This window comes from Dufourea novaeangliae, unplaced genomic scaffold (assembly GCF_001272555.1).
Source record: "Dufourea novaeangliae isolate 0120121106 unplaced genomic scaffold, ASM127255v1 scaffold260, whole genome shotgun sequence".
NCBI lineage: Eukaryota > Metazoa > Arthropoda > Insecta > Hymenoptera > Halictidae > Dufourea > Dufourea novaeangliae.
In genome coordinates, this window is record NW_015374130.1 from 26,592 (window position 1) to 53,423 (window position 26,832).

Below are 26,832 nucleotides of genomic sequence, written 5' to 3' on the forward strand. Positions count from 1 at the left end.
AGGAATGCCAAATAGCCTTTTATTACTATTTTGTGTCCTTCATTCAATTTATTGCCGGTCATATACTTTATAATCTAAATCTTGTCCCAAAATGCGTGAGTTTAAGTTTTAGAGGGAACTTTGACAAATATTTATATTATTACTGTGTACAATTTTTTCCGATTTATACGTACACATATTCAAAGACATTGTGTAAAATTTAAGTAACTGATCATATTTTTGATCTGCTATCGTAAGATTAAGGTGAGTCAACAAGGTGTATTGGGAATTTGATAACTTTGCATTGCCTATATGATTATAATATAATCCTACATATTTATCTAAACGAAAGATTTAATAGTAGGGTTTGTTAATTTCATCGCCGTGATTGGAGTTAGGTAGTACAAAAGCCATTACCAGGAGGATCTGGAGATGGTATTTTTCATTCATCTTTGTCTTCTGAAAACAAAAGGTTTCAGCAAATTAGTGTGATAGGTTAATAATTTCCTATTTTTCAAGATTTGAACTGTATTATTAGGATTAACTTTTGTTATTTTATAAGGACCTTTATAATTTGGTGAGAGTTTTTTATTTAGTCCCGGTGTATTTTAATTCAGTTTTTGTTTTAAATTAACTATATAATCATCATACGAATAATTAAGTGTTGGTTTCTGAGTTATATTACTAGGTAAATATGCTTTACTTCCAAAGAGTGTACACATGTGTATACTGTGTATGCGTATACAATATGTGTACGCATATGTATTGTAAGCCATCATTGCAAAAATTATGAACTCATCCCAATCTGTCTGTTTTCCGTTGATGTAATGTTTCAGGTAATCTTTTAGGGTTATATGTGACCTCTTTAAAGCACCGTTGGTCTGGGGATGATAAGGGGAGGATAGTAAATGTTTCGTATTAAATAACTTAGTTAAATCTTTCATTAATAGCGACATAAAATCAGTTCCCTGATCAGTAAGTATAGTTCTAGGAATTCCGAACAACGTTATAAATTTAGATAGCTCAGTAGCGACGGTTTGCGATTCATGATATTGAATGGGTAAGGCATATGAAAATTTAGTTAAGTCGTCCTGCATGGTCAATATAAAACGATTATTGTTTAGGGTCTGCGGCAAAGGCCCGACAATGTCGAGTGCGAGTCTTTCGAATGGTTTATTAGACGTGGACGTAATTTCCATTGGGGCTTTTGAGGGTCGGAAATTAGTTTTATTGACTTGGCAAGACGGACATTGCTTTATATATTGTTTTATGTTCTTCTTCATTGTATCCCATCTATAAAATCCTTTAATACGTTTATATGTCCTAAGGAAACCCGAATGGCCTGCTAGTTTCGAATCGTGATTTCCTTGCAAAATTCTTATAATTTCATATCTTGATTGAGGAATAATTCGTTCTGAATTTAAAATAATAGGTGTGATATTCATATCTTTGAAAATGTAATATATAATTTCACCAAACCTGTCCTTTTTTATATTCTTATTATTAATAGTAACATCATGAATATAAAGATTCCCGGTATAATTTATTTCCTGTAAATGCCTGTTCAAATTTTGCAATGAATAAAATACTTCCTTATACTCTAGTTTATCAAAATGAAATAATTTACTGATACATAAATATGTTACTTCAGAACCTTTAACAAGCTTAATGGACGAGTGTAACTCGTATTCATTTCGTATTGTTTCCGAAAACAAATTATTATCATCCAGGTTTTTTGAATAAAATAGTATGTTAGGAAAATATTTGAATTTATCACAAGCAATGAATTTGACTTTTGGAATATCAAGATTTTTATAATGAAATTTTATGAAACTTTCAAAAGAATGATCATTTTGAATTATATTTATTGCTGGAAATCGAGACAATGCATCCGCCGCGTTCGAATTAAATTTCCCTGCTTTATATGCTATTTTATAATTATAATCTTCTAATTTTAGTCTCCAGCGTATTAGTCGACTTCCTGGGTCCTCGCAGTTAAATAACCAGGTTAGTGGTTTATGATCTGTTACGATCGTAAATTGTCTGCCGTATAGATAGGGCCTAAAGTGTTTAATATTCCACACAATAGAAAGTAGCTCTTTTTCTGTAGTACTGTAATTTTGTTCCCTCTTATTTAATGTACGAGAAGCGTACGTGTTCGGAAGGTCATTTCCAATTGGGCCTTGGCTCAATACGGACCCTATTGCATAATTGGAAGCATCTGTAGTAAGGAGGAATTATTTACTAAAATCGGGATACTGAAAAATCGGTGCGTAGTGAGTATTTGTCGAAATTCATTGAAGGATTTTGTTTGCTCAGAAGTCCACTCAAAAGGCATATCTTTTTGAAGTAAAATAGTTAACGGTTTGGCTATTTTCGCAAACTCTTTTATAAATCTTCGGTAGTAACTTATAAGACCGAGACGACGAAAACTTTGATATCTTTTTGACTTTGAAGAATAGGAAATTTAGCGATAGCATTAATTTTATCTGGATTTGGCTGTACGCCTTTACTGGATATGACATGGCCTAAATATGCCAGCTCTTGCCGCATAAACTTAAATTTTTCTGGCTGTAGCTTTAGATTATTTTCTCGTATACGATGAAAAATAGCTCTTAATTTCAGAGAATGTTCCTCGATTGATGATGCATAAACGACAATGTTAAAACCCAGTTAAAATTGAATTCATCACCCTTTGAAAGGTAGCAGGAGTATGTTTAAGCCCAAATGGCATTCGTGTAAATTCATAGTGACCTAAAGGCGTTGTAAAGGCTGTCTTTTGTTCATCAGAATTTCACATGGGTATTTGGTGAAACCCGGAAGCTAGATCTAAAATTGTGAAATATTTTGAATGGCCTAACTGATCTAGTATGTCCTCAATATTAAGCAATGGGTATGCATCACCGATTGTTACATCATTTAACCGTCTATGATCTATCACGATTCTCCATTTTCGTTCACCAGATGAATCTGCTTTTTTGGGTACGATCCACAAAGGATAGGACCATGGAGAAACTGAAGGTTGAATTATCCCTTGCTTAAACATTTTATCAATTTGATAAAATGTTTAAAATCTTAAGAGTGAGATTGTCACAGCTCACGTTCTCCTCCGACAATTTGTCAACCAATTCCGTAATTCAATCCATTCGCTGATTACTTACGAAATTATCAACAACTAATGATAACAATTAAAACATGATAGTGTATACAGGGTTCAGAGATTTATCCGACCATCTCACATATTCTAGAATTCTCGCAGTTCCATTAACCTGAAATGTATTTTGGGGTAGTGATGAATATACTAATCAGTCTAGAAAAAGAAATTAATTTTCAATGTGTAAATTATTTATTAGCTCAATGAATAATTCGGTATACGGTTCATGTGGTATCCCATTTACCGCCATTTTCATCGTGCCAACCGAAAACAGAGATCCTTGAAACATCGTCAAGACGAAGATGCGCCGTAAAAGAGTACAACCGCAAGTGCAAAAAAGACAGACTTATGCGACGGTTTCCGCGCAGTCGAGTAGAGTCGGCTTCCCTACGTTGCTGCTATAGTGGGGGAGATTGTTTCGCCAATCGTTCAATGGGCGACGATGGCACCACTGAACAATGACTGATACACGCTGGCTGTTGACAGATCGGTGACTAATTGTGTTTATTACTCATTTCAAACGTTCAAACCCGCAAATTTGGTTGCTTGTCGAGTACTGAAATAAATGTTAAACTGATTGTGGTTCTTTCATGTAAGTGTGGTATAAGTTTCAGTGACTTCTGTGGTCAAGTGGTGGGGGGCCTTTCCCCTACGCTTCTTCTCCCCCAACGGGAGTCGACTTTGCTCGTGGGTGTACTACGAATTTTTTACTGAAACGTTACAATAGCATTCTTGAGATGTTATACGATGAAAACACACATCAAACAAAAATCGATTTTTCCCAAAATTTCGACTGGAGGGTACTTTTAATATGTCGTTAACAATGCCTCGGAGAACTTTTTCGCTCTACACCCCTTTCAAGGACTTACTCCTATTTTGGGACACCCTATACAGATGTTACCCGGCCGAGAGGCTCGAGAACACAAAAGGTACTTACGAGAAAGATGAGGGACGGCATCGGCGTTAAGTTCCGTACGTTGATGAGGGAAATGGCGGCCGGCAGGTGTCCATTCCTCGCCCCAACGAAGAACAATCGCGAGGACGCAAAAATCGCTCCGTTCAGGGCCCCGAACGTCGAGCAGGCTACGAAGAACGGCATTATCCAGGACATCACGCCCAGTAATTTGTCGCCGAACGTCTGCGGAACAATCGCAACGTTCGTTACAATTAAATGAAATAATCAAAAATGTGCGTTTTCTTAACCCGCCTACGTACACTAAGTACATGGTCAGATTCTAACTAAAAAAAAAAACGTTTTACAGTAGATTATATCCAGCACTATTTTGTATTAATTTAAAAAAAAAATGAATTTAATTAGTTTAATATACATGGTGATTTTAGTAACTTGGCCGGGTTACAGCTCTGTTCCAAGTGAAGTTAGAAAAAAAATCAGAGGAAAATTTTGCATTCTTTACTGAGCTTTCTAATCTCACTACATTATTTTTTTCACAAGTGCCTCGGTGCGCTTGCAAAATGCAATTGCTCTTCTCCTTTTTGAATGGGACACTACGACGTTTTTTTTTCATAGATTTGTTCTTCGACTCTTTCTATACATAAATGACACTAAGCAGAGTCACTGAGAATAGAATACTTTACGAAATATTTCATTTTTTCGAAAAGTTAGAGCAATTACTCAAACGTTTCACTATTAGATTCTAAACAGTTTTCTTACATTTTTCATTATATTGTTTAGTTGTTCATTTTGCATGTTTAAACAATTACTTTTAATTCTTTGTTTTAAATCATTTGTCAAAAGAACAAAATATGAACACTGGTATCGAACAGTACGATGCCAGTAAATACGATATGGACGTGTTGATTCAACGGTACTTTTGCAATTGCGTAAAAAATGCAATATCTCGTAACGTATTGTGTTTTCAACGACTTATTTACCTTTATATCTTTTATACGCAGAATGACACAAGGAACCAATCTATTAGAAAAATCGCAGTGTCCCATTTACCAAAAAAGAGCGATTGCATTTTGTAAGTGCATCGATGCACTTATGAAAAAAATAATATAGTCGGCTGATAGAGCTTGTTAAAAAATGCAAAATTTTTCACAAGCTTTCATGACTTCTTTTTACCTTCACTTGGAACAGAGCTATAGCCCGATCCATGTACTAGAATCACTCTGTACATGAACTTTACGTACTTGAAGTGTATGCACGTTGTATAACATGTGTTTTATATTTCTGAATAAATATTTTTTAATAATTTCACAGTTAAATCCAAATATGGGGGGACTTCTGTCGAATTTTTCTGTATTCGAATATTCGAATACATCAGTTGTTCAATTCTTGACGAATATAATTCAAACAGTATTCAAATATCAGAGTAGCCATTTGGCTACATACTATTCGACTATTTCAGTATTCGAATAGTGATCAAGTATGTATTCAAATAGTAAAATGTTGACTATAAATCAAGTTTATTAACCTTATTAGTCTTGTTTTAAATTTTATTTTCATTTAAGATATTGAACAATATTTCTGTTTTAGTAAAGGAAGGGTAATGTTGTGATGCAGCTCATGTGATAAACGTCGTACGTTCTAAATAGCATAATCTATTCTTAAATGCAGTGGAAATCTTTGAAGGACGACTTATATTTTTATCACGTTTTTATTAACTCGCTTTCTTGTCTGTTTTTTTGTCTGTGAGTTTGGTTTTTTAGAGTTTTTTTACGTGGACGAACCTGTGCCTATTTCATCACAGGGAGCCACTAGGAAAGATTTTCGTGGACGAACCCGAGCCTATTTCATCTCAGGGAGCCACTAGGATTGTTAGTATGGGCCTCGTAATTTTTAAGAATTCGGTACACTTCGAGCGGTAAAAGTGTGCCTTTGTGGGTTCGCTTCTAGCTTGGAATTTAGATGTTATTCTAGAGTTGAAATGAACAACACTGAATTATTAATATATGAACGTATAAAAGTATATTCAATAAAATAAAGGTTTTACAAATGGTACTGTAACGTGTAGTCGCGGAAGCTAATTCCAACGTTCTCGGTTTTCACGCACTGAGAAATGCGGGGTTCTGTCGTACAGAGTTTAAGCTTACTTTTAAAAATGTTAGAAAGAGACTTTAATACCCGATCTCACTAGCTAGACTTCTAGTATGATTATGAAACACCGATGAGCTGTACGAATCCCTTTTTATATCCCGAAAAACTTGTCTAAAAGTAGTGGGGGACACGCCTGTTCTCAACGGAAAACTGTTTTCCAAGAAAATCTGGCCACGCCATAACACCCCGTGAGCAATTACGTAATCCGGCCGGATGCATTCCATCTTCCGATAGGGTTAAAAGGTCACGAGAGTGTCTTCGTACGTAACACGTATGAACGTTGTTCGACTTCATGGAATAAACTTAATAGAATATTTGACTTTTTTTTAATTGTTATTTACAGAGAATTTAACAATAATGTAACTTTTTTAAAGAAACTACATATGTTTAGTATTATCATGTTATTGAGAATTTCAATTCGAATTCAATGACATATTTGAAAGTTTTGTTTGAGTAATAATTTTTCGGATAACTGTACGAATGTTGCTGACAAATGTCAAGTTCGAATAGCATCGTTTTTTTTTCTTTCATACAGTTATCTGAGAAATTATTACTCAAACAGAACTTTCAAATGTGTCTTTGAATTCATCTTAAAATCGTTTATAACACGTCATTAATAAAAAGATATAGTTCCGTTTAAAAACATTATATTATTATTAAAATCTCTGTAAATAACAATAAAAAAAATTCGAACATTCTATTAAGTTTGCTCCATTAAATAAAACAACTTATATATAAAACATTTTTTCGTATTCGTAATAGTTAGATTAATATAATAGCATGTATACATTTATACCGGGCCTACTTGTATACTACATTGTATACGGATGTGTCAAACTGCCGTTCAGGCCGGGCGAGAAAAGCAGAACATTCTTCCTTGCTAGTGAAACCGGGGGACAATAATGCATGTGTGAATCGTTATGTGCAGTCGCGAGTGTGTGTGTGCTGTGCGTCATCATGGTGTCCAACGTAGTTCCTAAAGTCGGAAACTTTTATGTAGAGTGCGCTCGAATCAGCGTGATTTTCGTGGGACACTAAGTCCCATCTGTCCCATAAGATGTTAGGTCTATTCTTATATCTCGTCTGTGGTACTACGAATATCTACATAAATACCAGGAGTGTGCGGGTACCCGAAATCACGAGATTCCCGAGACTCAGGTCGATTCGGGACAAGTTAGGCGAGAGCGGCCGGGATCCCGACAGATGTCGGGTCCTGTAACGCATTCGGGTCCCGAATGATATTTTCGAGAACTTATCCGTCTAACGGCAAGAAATTATACTATACAATACGATGCCATACTGAATCTTCAGGTTCATGATATGAACTATAAATGCTAAATAATTTAACGATTCCAAATGGAATCCTGCGGTTGGACAGAGTTAATAATACAATCTTCAGTACACATTTCTTCGTACGTTATGGTTTTTATTAAGTAAAGTAAATAATGTGGCAGTATTAGGGACATTTAATCTACCATACACCATATATGCCTGTAGGCATATATAATATTATTTTAAATTATAATGTATTAAAACATAATTCCTCGACATTGTCCGGCAATAATTATGTTTTTTACATTATAATTTAAAATAGTATTATATATGCTTGTATGTTGTATGATAAATTAAATGTCCCTAATACTGCCACTTTATTTATTTTACTTAATAAAAACATAACGTACGAAGAAATGTGTACTGAAGATTGTATTATTAACCCTGCCCAACCGCAGGATTCTATTTGGAATCGTTAACTCATTAACCTGAAGATTCAGTATGGCATCGTATTGTATAGTATAATTTTTTGCCGTTAAACGGAAAAGTTCTCAAAAATATTATTCGGGACCCCGAAGATGTTTTAGGACCCGAATACGTTACGTCTATATACCTATACGAAATGTATGTGCCGCAAAACTCTGGTTACTAAAATAAATACAAAGTACAAAGATATGATACAAAGTATAAAAGAAAATTTAAAAGTGATACAATATGTTTGTACTACCGCTGACATATGATGGTCTTCCTATCGAAGAAGTTTCCTTGGCATGACTGTACATTGAATAGATTAAAATTTTAAACGACAATCAAATGCGATAGCTTGTTCAAGATTCAAATCTCCTCATACATACAATCGAATTGCAGCATTCATCATGGATGTACATAAGCGATTTCATTTAAATCATAGTAAAGTAGTCTGTACTGTCACGGATAATGGAAGCAACTGCATTAAAGCTTTCAAACAATTTAATTATAGCATTGAGACACTTGAAACTGCCGAGCAAAATTCAGAATATACGGAAGAACCGGAAACAGTACATTTTGTGAGTGTGTGCAATATTTTAAGGGAAGCAGATGATGTAGATAAATATTATACTTTGTCTAGGCATCATAGATGTTATAGTCATACACTCAGTTTAATTGCTGGCACAGACTCAAGTAAAGTTTGCGAAGAAAATTTAAGTTATAAACAAGTGTATGAGTCTGCTATGTCAAAATGCTCAGCTTTATGGAACAAAATTAATCCATCTGGATCGAAAGCGAATGAAAAATATTGTAATGTTATTGGCCGTTCACCAAAAACATCTTGCCCTACGCGATGAAATTTTTTATACGATTGTATAAAAGAATTATTGAAAGCAGAATCAATTATTGAAAATGTTCCGAATAATGTCATATTTGGACTCATTTCCACCGGCAGAATCTCCTCAGTTCATTCGTGACACTTTAATGAATGTATACTGAAAACTCTATAAAAGATTAAATTTTCGTTCATGCGTGTTAGGTGTCATTCTTTATCTGTTTACATTGTATTTCGATCGCCAGTCGCTGGTTTTCAAGTTCAGGCTTCTAGTCCGGGAGCCACTGAACTTTTTTCTTACGTCGTATGATTACAGCTGAAAAGTTGTGAGGCTTTAGTTAATTTACAATTAGTCAGAAATGAGAAAATCGTAGTTTGGCAGCTTGGACACGTTGCGTTTGAAAAAATTACAATATCCTTTCGTTATATGATTACGGTTGAAAATTATTTTGGTAATAGTTTAAGTACTAGAAAGTCATAAAACATTTGTCTGGCTGCCCACCCACGCTGCTAAAGTTACTACGTCTATGCTTAGCCAGTCAAAAATTTCTTGCAATGTGCTTATTCGAGCTGCCGAACGTTGAGCGTCAACGACCTGAGGTCCACACTGAGCATTTAAAATGAAACAGAGTATCTGTCAACGGGTCTGATAGCTGAGTCGAAATCGAACCGAGTCGATATCCCAAACATCCCAAGGCGGTTTCACCGAATCTCTCTTCGTCGAATCCGCCTTACTAAATTAAGATTTTTTACATTAAGAATTTATTGTTTACCAACCGATCTCATGTCTGAGCCGCAAAATACTGCGCTTTTCTCGGTCGGACTCGGCAGAGCGCCACCTGTATACATTGTATCGCTTTAAATGTTCAGTGTTAGGCCCGTTTTCACACATACACGGCGCGTTATCAAAAGTTATTTAAAGGTTTATGACGACCAATGCCAACAATAAATCAGAAAATATAGATGATTTGAATCTTTTTGGAAATTGTTTATTAATTGTTATTTCATTCTTCCTGCATTATTCGAGTAACCAGCCCTACATTAATATGAATGCTCACTTGTGATTTCGAAAATTGAAAAATGTAATTGTTAATTTAATGAATTAATAAAATACCAATTGTAATTGTTAGCTAGTTAGTAGATCGAATTCTATTCAACACTAATCGTAACAGAATAATCAAAAGCTACTATTTTACAAATTTATATGATACATTTAATTTACTATTAAACCAAATTAAAATAATGTTACATAAAAGTTAAAAATACCACGAGGTTTACTAACTTTACACACAAAGTTTAAAAAATTGCATAAAAATTCAAACATACTGCATAAAAGGGTAATTATTTAGAACATGCTCATCAGCGCCGATTTCAATGAACTGGAACGTTGCTACGAGATACAAACGATTAAAAATGTTGAAAATCGCAGTTTTTCCCGACTTTCGATCTACAACTGTAGTAAATCTAACAATTCTCACATCTTTTGATGTCTGTCGCTCGTTTCTGTATTAACAGATTTCAATGAAAGTTTCAGTATGTACATAACTAACATAAATCTTCGATATGTATTTATTAAATTTTCATTATAGCCTCAGATTAAAAAGTTGTAAAACACGACCTTTAATATTTTCTTCGCGATTCGGACCAATTGCAACTTTCTCAAATTTTATTTATCACATCATTTAGTAAATTAATGTCTCTAACTTCACAAAAAAAACTCAAGTCATTTGGACCAATTTTAAAAGAGTTGTTCCGTTTTAAAAGGATGTACGAATACTTTTTACACCCACTGTATAAAAAGAAAAGACTAGTTTGGAGTCGCTGCTGGCGCACAGGCTGGCACAGGCTGTAGTAGCAGCAGTTTTTCGCGGATGTCTCGGAAACTAAAAGAGACCGCCTATGATATGTATAGGAAAAAGTTGTTCAGAATTGTGGTCTTGACGATATATTTCAACGTCATTGAAATTGGTGCTGAGGACCATGTTCTAAATAATTACCCAATTTTCTCATTTCTGACTTATTGTAAGTTAATTAAGGCCTCACAAATTTTCAGCTGTAATCAAATAATGTAAGAAAAAAGTTCACTGGCTCCCGGACTACATAGAAGGCTAAACGTGAAAGCCAGCGACCGACGATCGAAATACAATATAAACAAATAAAGAATGAAACGTAACACACATGAACGAAAAATCTTTTATAGTTTTTAGTACACATTCATTAAAGTGTCACGAATGAGCTGAGGAGATTCTGCCGGTGGAACATAAGTAGAACATAAGTTTCTACAAAATTCCAGTTTATATCTGACTGACCCTCGTCAAAGTGCTTGTACAATAAATTATAGAGAACATAAAGGACTTACGACTGCCACGGCGTCCGACGCGAGAATCTCGTCCTGCGTCAAAACCACGAAGTAAGCTACGTTCGCTAGTACGTATATCACCGTGACCAGCGGCAACGATATGCAAATAGCCTTTGGTAGATTCCTGCGAAAGTAACAACAGGAAACTGATATTTAATATTGCAGAATTTTATATTTATATAAACATTCGCAGCCTACTCGTTAGAGGCCAGAGTTTGTCGTGATCTTGGACATACGATTTTCTCGAACAGTGTTGAGCACTAAACGACTAAAATTTTTAATTTCGTTGATTGATTAGTGCTTATAGTTAAAAAAATTAATCGTAAAAAATCTCGATTAATTTAAGCAATTAACAAAGTCGTCAAGCGTTGATTACAAATATTAATTGTTAATCATCAATTGATAAATAATTATGATAAAAATTATTTTATTTATGCTTCTTCTGCATGACGCACATGCGGTTTATTTTCACCACATTTGATATTTTGATCAAGTTATAAATCAAATAAATAAATTTGAATGAAAAATAGTATACTAAATTAAGTTAATGAAATAATAAAAGTAAATAATAAATTTTTTTTCTCTTTTTATATACAAATAAATTAAGTTCTTTCTGATTTGAAAAGAAGTACGTCGCAACTTTTGGTAAGCACTTCTTTACAAAGAAATATGCAGTACCGTGTAATATGGTTCGATGTTACATTGGACTTTTCGTTTTTAAGATAAATTCAAAAGTATGTATCCCAAAACATTGGTGCAAAATTAACCAATCTCTTCAAGATTGTTTAAATATACTTCAACATTCATAATGTATTAAAAATTGATTTTTCGTGACACTGTTTTGACAAATATCTCAAGACCAGTGTTGTGCAATATTTAATCCAATTAACGATTAATAATTGCAATTGACATATATGATTATCTATCGCCATTGACAATTAAACTTTTAATTCGATCGATGTATAATCGCAGTGAATAATTGAATTCGATAATTAATTGTAAATTAAAGTAACGATGAACTAATAAATTGAAATTTTTGATTTCACGCACTCGTTATAATTACAGTGTAGAACAAATTGTTATTTTTTTTAAGCGCTTCGATTCCCACTGCGTTTCTGATAAGAGTTCCACGCGGTAGTTACAAATTTGCAAACTGTTTTGTTTCCTCACTCTCAGTTTTGTAGAAATTTAATGGTAAAAAAAAATCATATGTTTCGCACATAAATAAATTTTGTAATGTAACTATAGAGAAACATTCAATAGTTGTTGTATGAAAATATTTTGCATACTTTTCGAAATACGCTCTGATATCACTTTTTAATACATTATGAGTGATGGAGTATATTTATACCATACAGCTTTTGTATGAACATTTTTGTTTGATAATTTCAATTTCTCGTGAATATCAGAAAGATATCGAAAGATGGCGTTTCGTCTCGGGAATCGTCTACCAAGCTCGTCAGTGGAGCTGACGGTAGACGACCCCTAAACCAGGCACCTGGGTTGCTTCTCGGCGGAGCCCCTTAAGTAGCCAAAGGTACTAATTACCGCTTTTGCGAGAAAACTCGCCACCTAGCGGCCGCTACCAAAAACCCAAGCGACTGGGAGAAACGTCTCCACAGATCGCCTGTCCCATCAGATCTCCTACAGTTCAGTCAGCCTGACCATCGCGACCGTCCTCGGTCACATACACAAAAAGTGACACGCACCAAGCTCGAGGGCGCGAACTGTAAGAGATCTGATGGGACAGGCGGTCTGTGGAGACTTTTCTAGAGGTTTATAGAGGGTTTAATAGTAAATACGCTGTCATCGCCTGGGTCACTTTTAACCCAATCGTACAGTAGCCTCGAATAGTAAGTTGCTCATCCAAAATGCTGCTAAAATAAATGCTGAACATGCTAGTGAATCTCCAATAAATGTCAGAAGAAACACAAAAACCTTTCATTTCATAGCAATACCACGTTCATCATTGTTCTAAAAAATTAAGGCCCTTTTCTCCTTTAGCGGCGGGAAAGAAAGTAACACTTAGGAATTTTTTTTAAAGAAAGCAAAGAACTCATGGTATCAAAACGTCGTCGCCTTTATTTATTTATTATACATTCAGGTAAATAAAAAAAAATTTGCTTTCAATATTCCTGCATTGTTGGTGGCGCTAATCGTGTTTGATCCGAAATTGCACTGTATACAAACGGTGCTTATCATAACGTAAAAAGTTATTAACCGATGTTGAAAACTCTTGTGGCATTCTTTTTGTAATCGAATCAGCTATCGTATGACCTACTATTGAAAATTTTGAAGCATAAATTCTTTTGTTATTCACAATAATATACGTACAAGTTCCTTCTTTTTGGCATGTCGTTTTTAAAACTCATACCAAATGGGGCATTGGGGTTGGAGTAACATATAATAATCTTTTTGAAATTTTGATTCCGGACTATGCCACGTCGATATATCGTGGGCACTGTTTGCACAGTGCAATCTTGGATGAACACGATTAGCGCCGCCTACAATTTGCCACGCTGCACCAATATTGAAACAAACATTTTTTTTTATTTACTTGAGTGTATAATAAATAAAGACCAGGAAGAGCTTTTATCATATCTTTTTTACATTCTTTAAAAAAATGCCTAAACATCACCCTTTTTCGGACCGTCAAAGGGGAAAGAGGCCTTAAAACTATTAGAGTAAGTGGTCACTTGCTTTCCGTGGCAACTATATACAGTGTGTTCGTAGTAAATTGGACCAGCGTTTTTCTCGTAAACAGTAAGTATTTTAAAAAAATGGAAGGGGAAGAACTTACAGTATATTTTACTGGCAACACGATAACCAATGTCAATTTCTTATATTCACATTACCTACTTTTTGGGGAACCAAAGTTGACCTGCAGTTTTTTAAACAGAATGTTACATGTTTTTTAATGTCATATGAAAGCGTGGGTCAAGATGAATTCACTCATATGTAACACAATGACTTTCAAGGTCATACGAAGTCAGAAATAAGAGGACCACCCATGGATTTTGTATGGGTTCATATTGAAGATATTGCTTGTACTACATACAAACTAAGATAAAAAAACGCATGTGTATTCATAACCAGTGCAACATTAGCACAAAGTACCAGGAATGTAATCAACAGAGGTCAGAAATACATTCTTGCTAATGGAAGTCATATTGAATACGATATGTTGTCTCATCAATTTGTAGTCGCAACATGCTAATATACATATACAATGTTACGAAATGTTCAATCTACATATTTCTTTTATTTCTGACCTTGTATGACCTTAGAAGTCATTTTGTTACAAATGAGTGAATTCGTCTTGACCCACGCTTTCATGTGATATTAAAAAACATGGAATAGCATTTCATTTAGAAAACTGAAAGTCAATTTCGTTCCTTGAAAAATAATGTAAATATAAAAAATTGACACAGGTTACCGTGTTGCTAATAAGATATACTGTAAGATTTTCCTCTTCCATTTTTTTTTTTGAAATACTTACTGTTTACGAGAAAAACGCTGGTCCAATTTCCCGCGAACACCCTATATATGTACATATTTCTTCCATTACCCACACTCCTCAAAAAGTTTCGTTTCTCTATTACTATAATATGTCTTTATAGAGGTTGCATTCTAAAGTTTTCGGATTCTGAAAAGAAAAATAATGATCAGTATACATACCATAAAGGGGGATAAAACGCTTATGAAACGTGAATGGGTCACTTCGAGCCGACTGTTCCTCCTACCGTTAGACACGAATGTTTCTAGTTTCTAGTAAATTTAGATCAGGAACTGCCTCTTTTGTACATTCTCAGTGGAAACGGCATACATGACGTGCACCGACCCAATAATAACATCGAACGCGAGCGCAAGATACATACTACTTACATGCATAATATACATACATATAATAACCGCAATATACAAGAACGCAGCACGTGGACTGTTTGCACGGTACACGATCCGTTCATTGGTTGACGCGATCGCGAACAATGGACGATGATAATTACTTGTACGGATCCTTCAGTTCCTCGGTGACGAAGTTCAAATAATTCCAGCCCGAGTAAGAGAACAGGCCGGAATAAATGGCCAAGGCGACGTAGCCGGGTTGAGTGTTGGTACCGGCCATTGGGTCCCGAAAGTTCTCCGTGTGGCCCATGCAAAGCCACCAGAGTCCCGCGACCATGATGATCACGAGGGCAAAGATTTTGGTCGCAGTGAAGATGTCCTGCACCCTGGTTGCCCATTTCACGTTGTAACAGTTGATGGCGGTCAGTATACCTGCGGGCAACAATTACTTTCTTACATGGATTTTATTCCTTTCCTCTTTTAGAAGTTGACAGTATCAAGCTGAGAATGAGTGTAAATCGAATGTAACATTTGTGCGCCAATTTAAAAAATTTGGATATAATGGTGTCCAAAAATAAGTGTACGTCTCTAAAAGGGATATTTTCTGGGGTGAACCAACTTTTTCCTAAGCGAAACAAACACCCCTTTCAAGGACTTACACCAGCGCTAGTCAGCGTAGGGGCACCTCATGCGCCTGTTTCCCCTTCCAACCTTTTTTTCGCACCGTGTGCCTTCGTAGAAACAAAGAATCCCAGATTCTTGTCTCTGTCACTCCATGGTAACGGTGGACGGTGGTGGGGACAAGTTTTAGCTCCCGGGAGCCAACTTTGCCCACCGCTGACTTACACCTATTTTGGGACACCCTGTATGTACATATGTGTTCCAGCAGTTCCTTCGGATGGAACATATGTGTCTCGATAAAGTTAAATAAGGTTAAACATTGTCGATCTTCTGTCAGTGTGTTATAGATATCTTTTTATTATACAGGGTGTCTTATTTTAATTTCCCAGGGCAAATATTTCGAAAAATATGAATCTTAGACGCTGGAATGTACAGGCTTGGATAAAGATCGTCACTTCCGTGCTGATGCAACGATCTAGATTTTCCAGGAATTACAGTTCCGATCGGAGGATGCATACGTGACTTTTGGAACGATTTTCGGGTATATAAAGGGCCACGAATGTGTCCTCGACGATCACATTTCGAATCTGACTTCCATAGACGAGAGACGTATTTGCAAGATCGGGTTAATCCCCTTCAAGCACTCATAACCATACAGTACGTACATTTACTGTTAGCCATTACTTTAATGTGACCCCGCACTCTGTCTTGGTGCGTGAACATCGAGGAAGGAATTAGTTTCCGCGACACTTAGAACTTAAACATTTGTAAAGTCCTACGACTAATATAGAATATATTTATATTACTTATTCTATAAACGTAGAATTCAATTCATTTACAAGCCTTGAATCGAGTAAAACCCACAACACTACACTTTTACCGCTCGAAGCGTACTGTATTCTTCATTACAAAGTTACGAAGCCAACCTATTCCTTGAACCTAAAACGGCTCCTGGTGATGAAATAAGCATTGGTTTGTTCGCTCCTTGAAGTGGCTCCCGGTGGTGAAATAAACATCGTTTCGTACACGACTTTAACCGAAAAACCTAGTGGCTCCCTGTGATGAAATAAGTTCAGGTTCGTCCACAATTCTCCTACCAATCTGTGTGGCTCTCGGTGATGAAATAAGCATCGGTTCATCCGTGATTTTCCGTCGTTCCAGCGGCTCCCAATAATGAAATAAGCATTGGTTCGTCCGCTCCTGACACACTACCTTACTTCGGCTACGACAAAAGCTACCTTTAGCCCTCGGCTCGTAACACCATTTACGTACGATGTTGGCAGAAGTATGAACCGAATATAAGAATGTGTACCTACTATTTTTAGTAAATACATTCAATTTCTAGATAATTGCATACATTTTCCACAGCACATTAGTAAAAGCATAATGTCGAAAGTATAATTTTTGAAGATGTAGGTAATGTGTCTCAAAAACGCTCAGGATACTTCTATGTTCAATAAGATGAATAAAAACGTACGCTACGTTAAAATTGTTTAGAGAATATATTAATTACGCGCACAAAAAATAAGACTTCTACCACTGGCTCTGCAGCCATATAAACTACCTAAATAACATGAAACAAAAAGTTTGCAATTTTTTCGGACGAAAAATAAATGGTTTTTGAAGAAATACGTCCAGAAATACTTATATTCAGGAGCGACATATGAGGAGCTAAGTGGACCCAACGTCTCTGCGGTTTGTATTATATCAATCGAAAGGTATTTCTATTCTAGGTGTTATCTTTTTTTTATACGACAAAGAATGGGGTAGAATAGATTTACTGTCACTTTCATCAAGTATAAACAGTACAATGGCTAATGGAATTATTAGAATCAGTATGAAAAATATGTTTTTTTTTCTCTTTTGTTTGTACAAGTTTTTACGCTGGATCAGTTTTAATTAACAATTTTTCACTAAAAGTACACAAAAAGATTAAACTTGGCTCATGTAATTATAAAAAATACAGTTAAAATCGTGAAAACGTTAATTTATGTAGGTGGCTCTAACAATGTAATCACCCATTGTATGTAATGTGTATAATTGTATATGTACAATAATTTGTGCCTAAAATATTGTGCTAATTAACCATTTGCAGAGATAGATACAGTCTGAAGTGTTCAAGCTACAGTCTTACTTTCTACATCCGATGATAATTACTCATAATCAATTCTTCGGATAAGGTCAACGTACCGTAATCACAGCCGAGAAGAAACAATGTCTTTCGAGGGTTAGGTAATTTCCTGAGAAAAGGCTTTGCCGATTGTTATTACATTGACGCTGATTACTACTACTATACAAGTTACTGAGGATAATTAAAATAGAGAATGAATTTCAGTTCTATTCGGCCATTCTTTTTACGTGTATTGAAACATGAACATTTTAAGTGAAAAACATAATTATAGGTGATAAAGATGAATCTAAGTTTTTTAAAAAATGTACTATTTCGGCGATAGATTCTACGAAAGGATGGCAGTTTAAAATATCATCGGAGAGTCAAATTTAAATTTACTTTAACCAATTAATGAATGTGTAGACAATTGTTCGGATAATAATGAAACGCAAATGCGCTTGTGTCTCATTAACAAACATCTACAGAACTTATCTAACGTTATTTTGTCTAATAACATTCGCATAATGATCAGTATAATATGAAATGTCGGTAGCAAAGCGACCAATTTATGTGCAAAATAATTAAAGGGTTATGCCTACCTGCGAGCTCGAAAAAAGACATGTACTTTTGAAATTTATTTTTAAAAAAACTTGAACACTTTTTTAAACATACGTCATTGTATTCACAAATGTACATTTTAAAGTGCTTATAGTAACTTCTTCCTGCGGCGTTTTTATTTTAGGCGTTTGACCACTGTAACTTCGAGTTCGTTTATCCGAGATAAAACATCCGAGGAAATTTAGTTAATATAATGAATTATCTAGTGCCCGATCGTTCATTATCCTGACAAATTAATTTACGACAAAATGGCGGCTGTTCAAAACCGAAGTATCGATGTTCACCAAAAAAATCGTTCATTTGTGATATATAAAGTAAAAACTACGCAATGAAATATAAAAAGCCACGATCAGGCACTAGATTCTTATGTATAGAATAAGTCTACCAAAGCTGAATCAGTTCGGTGCAGGGGTCCTCGAGATATTTTGGTCACCGATTTTAAAAATGTGGTTTTGAGAAAAACACGTTTAAAGTTTCAAGTCAGATTTACAACCGAATCAATGCAAATTTTTTATATATAGTTATTCTTAGTATTACGACTTCATATAGCCTTGTGTATTTACTAACACAATCATAAATTGTATTTGGATACAGTATTCATGACTCACGCACCTCTAGAAAGGGATTCTACCACTTCGTATCTGCCCCGAAACTTCCAAGGACGTGTATACTTTAAACCAGCGTAACTCCGCCAATTTTGATCGGATCAACTTCAAACTTTCACACGATATTTCGATAATGATGTATTGTAAGAAAATATTAAAACCCAAAAATCAATTTTTTCAAAATTTATAGGTAGGCCCCCTGAAATATTTCAACTTACAAGGGACAGACCCCAATTGTTTGACTTTGATTTTAACAGGATTTTGGAGGATGATAGTATTCAGATAAAAAATATATAATAATAATAAATAATTATTACATATTATGTGAAATATTAGGTGTAGACACTTGATAATTTTAAACATATAAATAATAATTAACGTTACGTACCTTTAAGTGAGCCGGTTATTTAGCTGGTAAATCGGAGGTCCTGGGTTCACTCCCGTTCACAGAAATATACTTGTTTAATTTATAATTCTATTGCTGCAACAGTGTACTAGACGCTGAATGATAATAATAGTCATATATATACAGCCGAAATAATGTTAGATCTTTAGTAAGTGCTAGCGCATTGCGATTAAACAGTCACAAATTCCAAACACGTCAAAATAACCTCGACCCTTTACCATTGCCTTCCAAGTTATTTCTTCACCAGTCCCTTCCACATCACTCTCAAACTTCTCGATATAAGGTCATTCCAGGCGAAGTCGGACACTTTTTGACACTTGGATATATTATAGTCTTTAGTGATATACATATAAACGTATCTCGAAGGATTTTTGAAACTTTTTTAAATTGTTGATTCTACAGTTGTTTGAAAGATAGTGCTTACAGTGCAGACATAAGAGACCAAGTAAAAATTATTTCAGTTAAAAAAAATATTTTTTAACCATTTATTTTACAATTGTCTTACAGAAAAGCCGTCATAGTAGCGGGGTAATATTGAAACATTTGAAAAAAATGAGGATATAGTCGTATTTGTTCTCTTCATGGACGAATTTACAAAAATATGGAGATTTTAAAAGTGACGATATGAAAATTAAATGAAGTTAACGCTGCGTCGAATCACATAGCCTCTACCGGTGTAATTCGACGCAGCATTAACTTCAATTAAGTTTCATATAGTCAATTTTTAAGTCTCCATATTTTTGTACATTTGTCCATAAAGAGGACAAATAGTACTATATCCTTATTTTGTTTTCAAATTTTTCAATTGGGTCCTACTATTATACAATTGCAGTTCTTTAACTCCTTGCCTTACAACATCGACTCAGACATGTGATAACGATTTCAAACGAAATTTAGTGAACATCGAGTCGACGTGAAGTACTGTTTCGCTGATATTAACATTTAAGGTTTAGAATTCTTACGAGCCGAGGGCGAAAGAGGCTTCCGGCTTTGTTATAGCCGAGGATCGGTTGTTGGAATTATTGTTAGTCGTGGATAGGTCGATGGTTATGTCATCACCGGGGTACCACTAGGAATGTTAGTTGGCGTCGTAACCTTAAGTTAAATTCGGTACACCGCAAGCAGTAAAGATGTACCTTTTGTGGGTAGTATTGCTAGTTACTGATTTAACGTCTATGTTAAGGTTTGAAATGAATCTACACAAGATTACAAATGAACCTTACAAATAAGTATATATTCAAAGATAATGTTAAAGGACATTACAATTATTCTGTGTGTGTGTGTGTTCTACTCTCGAGAAGCTAAGTCAAAACCGAAGCTTGACTGTAAATTGTAATTATACTATGCTACTAGGTTTTGACGCACTGAGAACTGCGGGGGCCAGGTCTATATATGTATAGAGATACAGAATGCCTAACAGTAGACTAAATACTGTACGGTCTAATGATTGCGTAAAAGGGACTTGTACCCGATCTTGCTCTAATTCTCTCTAATAACTGTTCTTAATGACGTTGCTTCGATTTAATCTCGCCAGAACCTGGTGCAGCGGCCCTTTTTATATTCAAAAATTTGGATTAAAAAGTGGTGTGGCTGATGCTCCAGTTCCGTATATGGGCATAAAAAATTCTGTACAAGAGAGAGGTCCTTCCAAGAAATCAACTCTACCCTGCAGGAGAGTTTTCTTCCAGGAAATCCTGACTTCCCCATGTCGCCGCGGCTGCCGCCAGATAGAATAAACAGGTGTGACTCCAATTTGGCAAGGGTTGTACAAAGTTTTGTTGTGTATCTCTCCATAGTAAAACACACATACACATAAAACAATTTTAATGTCTTTTAACATTATCATGAATATATACTTATTATAAGGTTCGTTTGTAATCTTGTGTAGATTCATTTCAAACCTTAACATACAGTTTAAGTCGGCAACTAGCAACACAACCCACAAAAGGTACATCTTTACCGCTCGAGGTGTACCGAATTTAGCTTAAAGTTACGAAGCCACTAACATTCCTAGTGGTACCCCCGTGATGAAATAGGCATGGGCCCATCCACGAACACCAACCTCCTAGTTGTACCCTGGTGATGAAATAAGCATCGGCCTATCCACGAAAACATACCAACTTCTTAGTGGTACCCCGGTGATGAAATAAGCATCGGCCTATCCACGACTAACAATAATTCCAACAACCGATCCTCGGCTATAATAAAGCCGCAAGTCTCTTTAGCCTTCGGCTCGTAACATACTCAATTCCATGACTCAAAATCCAACAACACCAATTCTGGCACCACGAACATATAATAAATGCTTGTTTCTTGCATCGATACGTTTGCATATATGTATTACCATTCTGGAATAAATCGGTGCTTGTAATTGCTGACGTATAAATACACGTTGCAGCGTACTCGTAATAGGCTCGCGACTTGCCACTGCTCGTTGATAAATTAATAGCGTGGAGCTCGTTGTAAGATGGTATGATTGTGCATTGTGATACGGTGTGATTTGAACAATTTAACATGACTTGGTAGATAAACGTAACAGAATACGATGTATATGTATGCGTGTGTAATAGTTGCGGTTTCTCGGATTGATGGATGTGTTCTGGTCGACGGTTGAATGTGTACTGGCTGGTGGTTGTATGCATGGATGCTTGTTGCAACAGATTAGTTTGTGATTGGTTAAATATTAAATGTATTTCTGTAGTGGTGGAAAATCAATACTTTTGATTTGTGTATGAGGTGGAAGAAGTGAGCCTTGGCGTATGTGTACAGGGTGTAGTAGTAGTAGTAGTAGTAGTAGTAGTAGGTACAAACGGTCTCCCGGCAGGGGGGAAGTGCGATTTCCCCCCCAAGGCCCAGCCGTGGCTCATGACGCCGGTGGCTATCACACAGCCCCCGTGTACAGGGTGTAACAAAAATGTTGCAGGTCCCTGAAATGGGACATTCGTGAGGCGATTTGGAATAATATTTTCCTTAGCGAAAATGTTATCCGAGGCTTTGTTAACGAGATATTAACGAAAATCTCCGACCAATAAAAGCGCGAAACTACAGGCTCAGTTCTCGCGGTAACGTTGGCTAAGCGCTGTGATTGGAAGTCTTTGTCAAAATAACACTAAAGAACTGTTTTTAGGACAGTGAATGTTTTGCACGTGATGCGTAGCTGTCCAAGAATCCTCGTTTATGACGGTTTGATGACCGTATTGATGGCCCAAGACGCGACGATCGCCTACCTGCGTTACGTCGCAGCAGCGCATGCAGTGAAAAAACTAAAAAGACATCAATCCTACACTAATTTTCACTTCGACGACAACTGTTACAGACCGTATCTTTAATGAAAACCAAGTGTTGTGAAAGAATGTTGTGTTGAAATTGTTGATCTTTAACCCTTTAACGGTGTTTGACGAGTATACTCGTTATGAGGAAACGACCACTTTTTGGGTAATAACGAGTATACTTGTCACGTGAAAAAATAAAATACCGTTTGCTATAAAAATTGAAATTTTGTGTAAGGTTTTCATAGTATATATAAATACAAAGTAGGTACGTTTACATAGTCTGCGCTTGACGAGTATACTTGTCATCGCTTGATTTTAATTACGCACGCAGATACACATTTCCAAAACGAAATTTCACCCTTAAAAGGTTAACCCCTAACTGCAATAGACACTGAAACTTACACAACTATTATCGAGGGTCTGACAGACTGCTAATTACATCATTACGTACATACAAATACTGAATAAAGGTCAACTGCATTTTTTTCTTGCTCCATACATTAACAATAAATAATTTCATGTGCAACTGAACAACAGCAAATGTGTTCAAAACCGTATGTTTTGTGATCTTAGGTGTTGGGGGGGGGGGGGGGAATAAGGCTTGAAAATTGGGAGCGGTTTCACAGACGGCCTACAGTAGTTCAAGAGTAAAAGAAAATTTCAGGACTATACCAATAGCTTTTTTTCGAATATTAAGTGAGATGCATTTATTGTTATTGTTTATTATAAAATGACAATTATCATCCAGTATCATATACGCTGTTGCAGCAATAAAACTGTAAAGTAAATAGAAAAATATTTCGCTGTACGGGAGAATTGATCCCAGAATCTCAGATTTATCAACCCAAACAACCGTTCAAACGCAATTTCAAAAACTTCGATTTTTATTCATAGTACACCTAATAGGTATGCAACTTTAATTGTCTATATCTTTAAAATTATCGAGTATCGACACCTAACATTTCACATGTATCATTAGGAACTTGTATAGGAGAATATATCAAATAGTTCCCAGAAAACTTTTTAAAATTCAGATCAAATAATTTCGAAATAAACAATAGTTTTGACTTATAGAAATTAGAGTCAAATAATTTCCGGGAATTATTTGATATTATCCTGGTGCTATCATCTTGCAAAACCTCGTTAAAATCGAACTCGTACAGTTGGGATTCTACCCTTGTTAGTCGTTAATTGGTGAATTTATCAAACGTTTCAGACTGAATGTAGAAGAAAGGTAGTAAAGCAAGAGACTTACAAGTGATGACAGCAGCGATCAGTCGCACCGCTTCGTAGGGAGGCACGCAATCCGGCCAGATAGGCTGCAGAATATATTGCGCGAACGTGAGGGCGGTGATCGCGTTTCCGGTCGGAACCAGGACGAAGAACGCTACCCAAAGGTACAGGAACGCCGGCAAGGGACCGAAAGCGTCGCTAATGTACGCATAATCCCCCCCCGACTTGGGAATCATCGTACCTGAAACATATTTATTAATCACAAGGAGAGGGCCTCAATTTCAGGTCGTCGACTTTAACCATGTAACCCTTGTGTAGGCAACCGAAATATTCACGGTTAACCCCCATTCTAACAGATTAGATAAACATCGATAATTTTACTTCCATACTTTTCCGAAACTCTTAGTTTTCCCTTCCTATAACATATCAAGTGCTGATTTAGACAAGGACATAAACAATTGTGAAAGGAAATTTAAACAAAATGGGTACCCGGTTGCCTACACAAGGGTTAAGGGAGAAGAGACCTGACGTGAATAGCTAAAAATGAACGAATGTTTGGGAATTTATTGTGAAGAAAGTATTAAACCAATCTCTTAAAAAACTATGAGAATACTTTATTGTACAATTAAACTGAGTACAAAAATTTTAATTTTCACTACTACATAATTCATAAATATTACTGTTATACGGACCTATGTGCAACTCGTGAGCAGAAAAGGTGTTTCACGCCGGGGTATGTACCTAACTAAAAGATTATTCGACCAACGGTCCCAGCCTTGTATGTACATATTCTTTAATATCTTCTTCGCAGCATGAACCTATTGTGAAGTTAAAAAATTAAAAATTGAGAAAAGGATGGCATTAAAAAAAAAGGTAATTTTTTTCAAGTAACAAATGCTACAAAATATAATTTATTGAAACAATAAAATTATAAATGTAGGTTCATGCTGTGAAGTAGATGTTAAAGAATATGTATACGCAATGCCGGGTCAGTTGGTTGAATATGTTTTTAGTTACATTCCCCGGCGACACACCTTTCTTTGCTCACCGGCTGCACATAAATCCTTATAACTGTACTATTTATTGATTTGTCGTGAAAATAAAAATGTTTGTATTCAGTTTAATTGCACAATAAAGTATTTTCAAAGTTTCAAAGAGATTGGTTTAATAATATCTTCACAAAAAATTGCCAAAAATTCATTAATTTTTAGCCCTTTTATATCAGGTTTTCGCCTCAAGGCGTTAGGACACTTTAGACGTCAAAGATGAAAGCTATTTTTGGCAATTTTTTTGCGAAAATTGTGAAGTATGTAAATGGATAATCTATTAACAGACATTTATTGTACATACATATCTTCGGGTACAAGTAAACATTTTTTGTAAACAAAATGGCAACGCAAAAGCTCAGCCACATTAGTTTCTTTACCCCTTTCGTTCCCATTGTTGCCATACGACTATGTATTTTAAATTACGAAATAGAATATTAGTATCATATACTTTTTCGTATTTGTGAGTATAATATGTAGTTTCTTCTACATAGTCTTGTATAGACTTGTATGGTATGACACAGGTTTGAATGTGCATTTAAAAGTTTATTAGTAAAATAAGATATTATTTGTCGTCTATCTTCTTTATTTGATAGAATACAAGTGTTTGGCATTGTTACAAATACAATAGCAACTTACAAAACTCTAATTTCTTTCAAATATTTCAAGAGGGTTTAGTGATCATAGGTAAGAAAAATTGAGTTTTATTATGAATAATTACATTATGGGAATTATTATACAGGCTGGTCAACGCAACTTGCACACCTTGAATAATTTCTAAAGTATGCATTGTATGAAAAAATTTTGTATACAAAAGTCGCATGGTTTGGAGGGATACATTATGTAGTGCACATAATTTTTTTGTAAGTGGTGGCGTTTCGGTGATTTCAAGATAAACTTCGTTATTTTTAATGGAATGCTATATTTTTTATGCCAAAATATGGAAGAGTGTTAAATTCTGAGTAAAAAAAGTATCGACTTTATTAGCTCTAAACCTAATAATTAACGAATAATTTCACTTCCCTTCTTGAAAATGTATTATGCGTTATATCAAATTGCAGATTTAATACCAGCAAAGATTTCCGTTTGGTAACTACGTTTAAGAACATTAAAATATCCGGTTTCTCGAAGCGATTTACAAAGTCCCTTGAATATCCATCGACATGGCTAATTTCGTTTAGGATTTTCAAAATGCATAGCTATAAGCTCCTGTTGCATTTTTATGGCACTCGCTATAAACTAAAATCATATTCAATTTTTCGCTATTGTTAAATTTCGTTTTTACTTGATCTTACTGAGGCAATCGCGTACAAACACTGACGATAACTTAAAACGAAAACACGGACAGAATAGGCGATTGCGATCATGCAGAATCACGGAAATCTTTGCCGATATTGAATCTTCAACTTGATATTACGCACAGTACATTTTCAAGGGACGAGGTGAAATTATTCGTTAATTATTAGGTTTAGAGCTAATAAAGATCAACACTTTTTTACTCAGAATTCAATACTCTTCAATATTTTGGCATAAAAAATACAGCATGCCATTTAAAATAACGAAGTTATCCTTTACATCACCAAAACGCCTCCAGCTACAAAAAACTATATGCATTACATAATGCATTCCTCCAAACTATGCAACGTTTGTATAAAAACATTTTTCATACAATGCACATTTTAGAATTTATTTAAGGTGTACAAGTTGCGTGGACCACCCAGCATAATAACTGTGATAAATATAAGAAAGTTACCACATGGCAATGAATGAAAAACGGTACTAAACGGTTCGAAAGTATTAAAATGTTCTTGAGAACTATTTACATGTCATGTAATATACACAGAAATACGATAAAATATTTCTTCGGTTATTATTAATTTTTTAATCAAAATAATTTGGGAATGATAAGGTTAACTTGAAAACAGTTTCACCTAGAACAAAAACCGA

The 26,832-nt window shown here is 35.2% G+C and overlaps 1 protein-coding gene across 1 annotated transcript in view; it reads right to left on the reverse strand.

Annotated features, from left to right (window-relative positions):
- The window catches only part of LOC107191239 (Y+L amino acid transporter 2), a 61,132-nt gene that overhangs the window by 10,857 nt on the left and 23,443 nt on the right, over nucleotides 1-26,832 (reverse strand). Inside the window, exons 2-5 of the mRNA XM_015580229.1 lie at nucleotides 23,862-24,080; nucleotides 15,136-15,406; nucleotides 11,129-11,252; nucleotides 4,071-4,271 (exon numbers count right to left, since the gene is read on the reverse strand). Coding sequence (XP_015435715.1) covers nucleotides 4,071-4,271; nucleotides 11,129-11,252; nucleotides 15,136-15,406; nucleotides 23,862-24,080 — 815 coding nt within the window. The remainder of the gene's footprint in view (nucleotides 1-4,070; nucleotides 4,272-11,128; nucleotides 11,253-15,135; nucleotides 15,407-23,861; nucleotides 24,081-26,832) is intronic.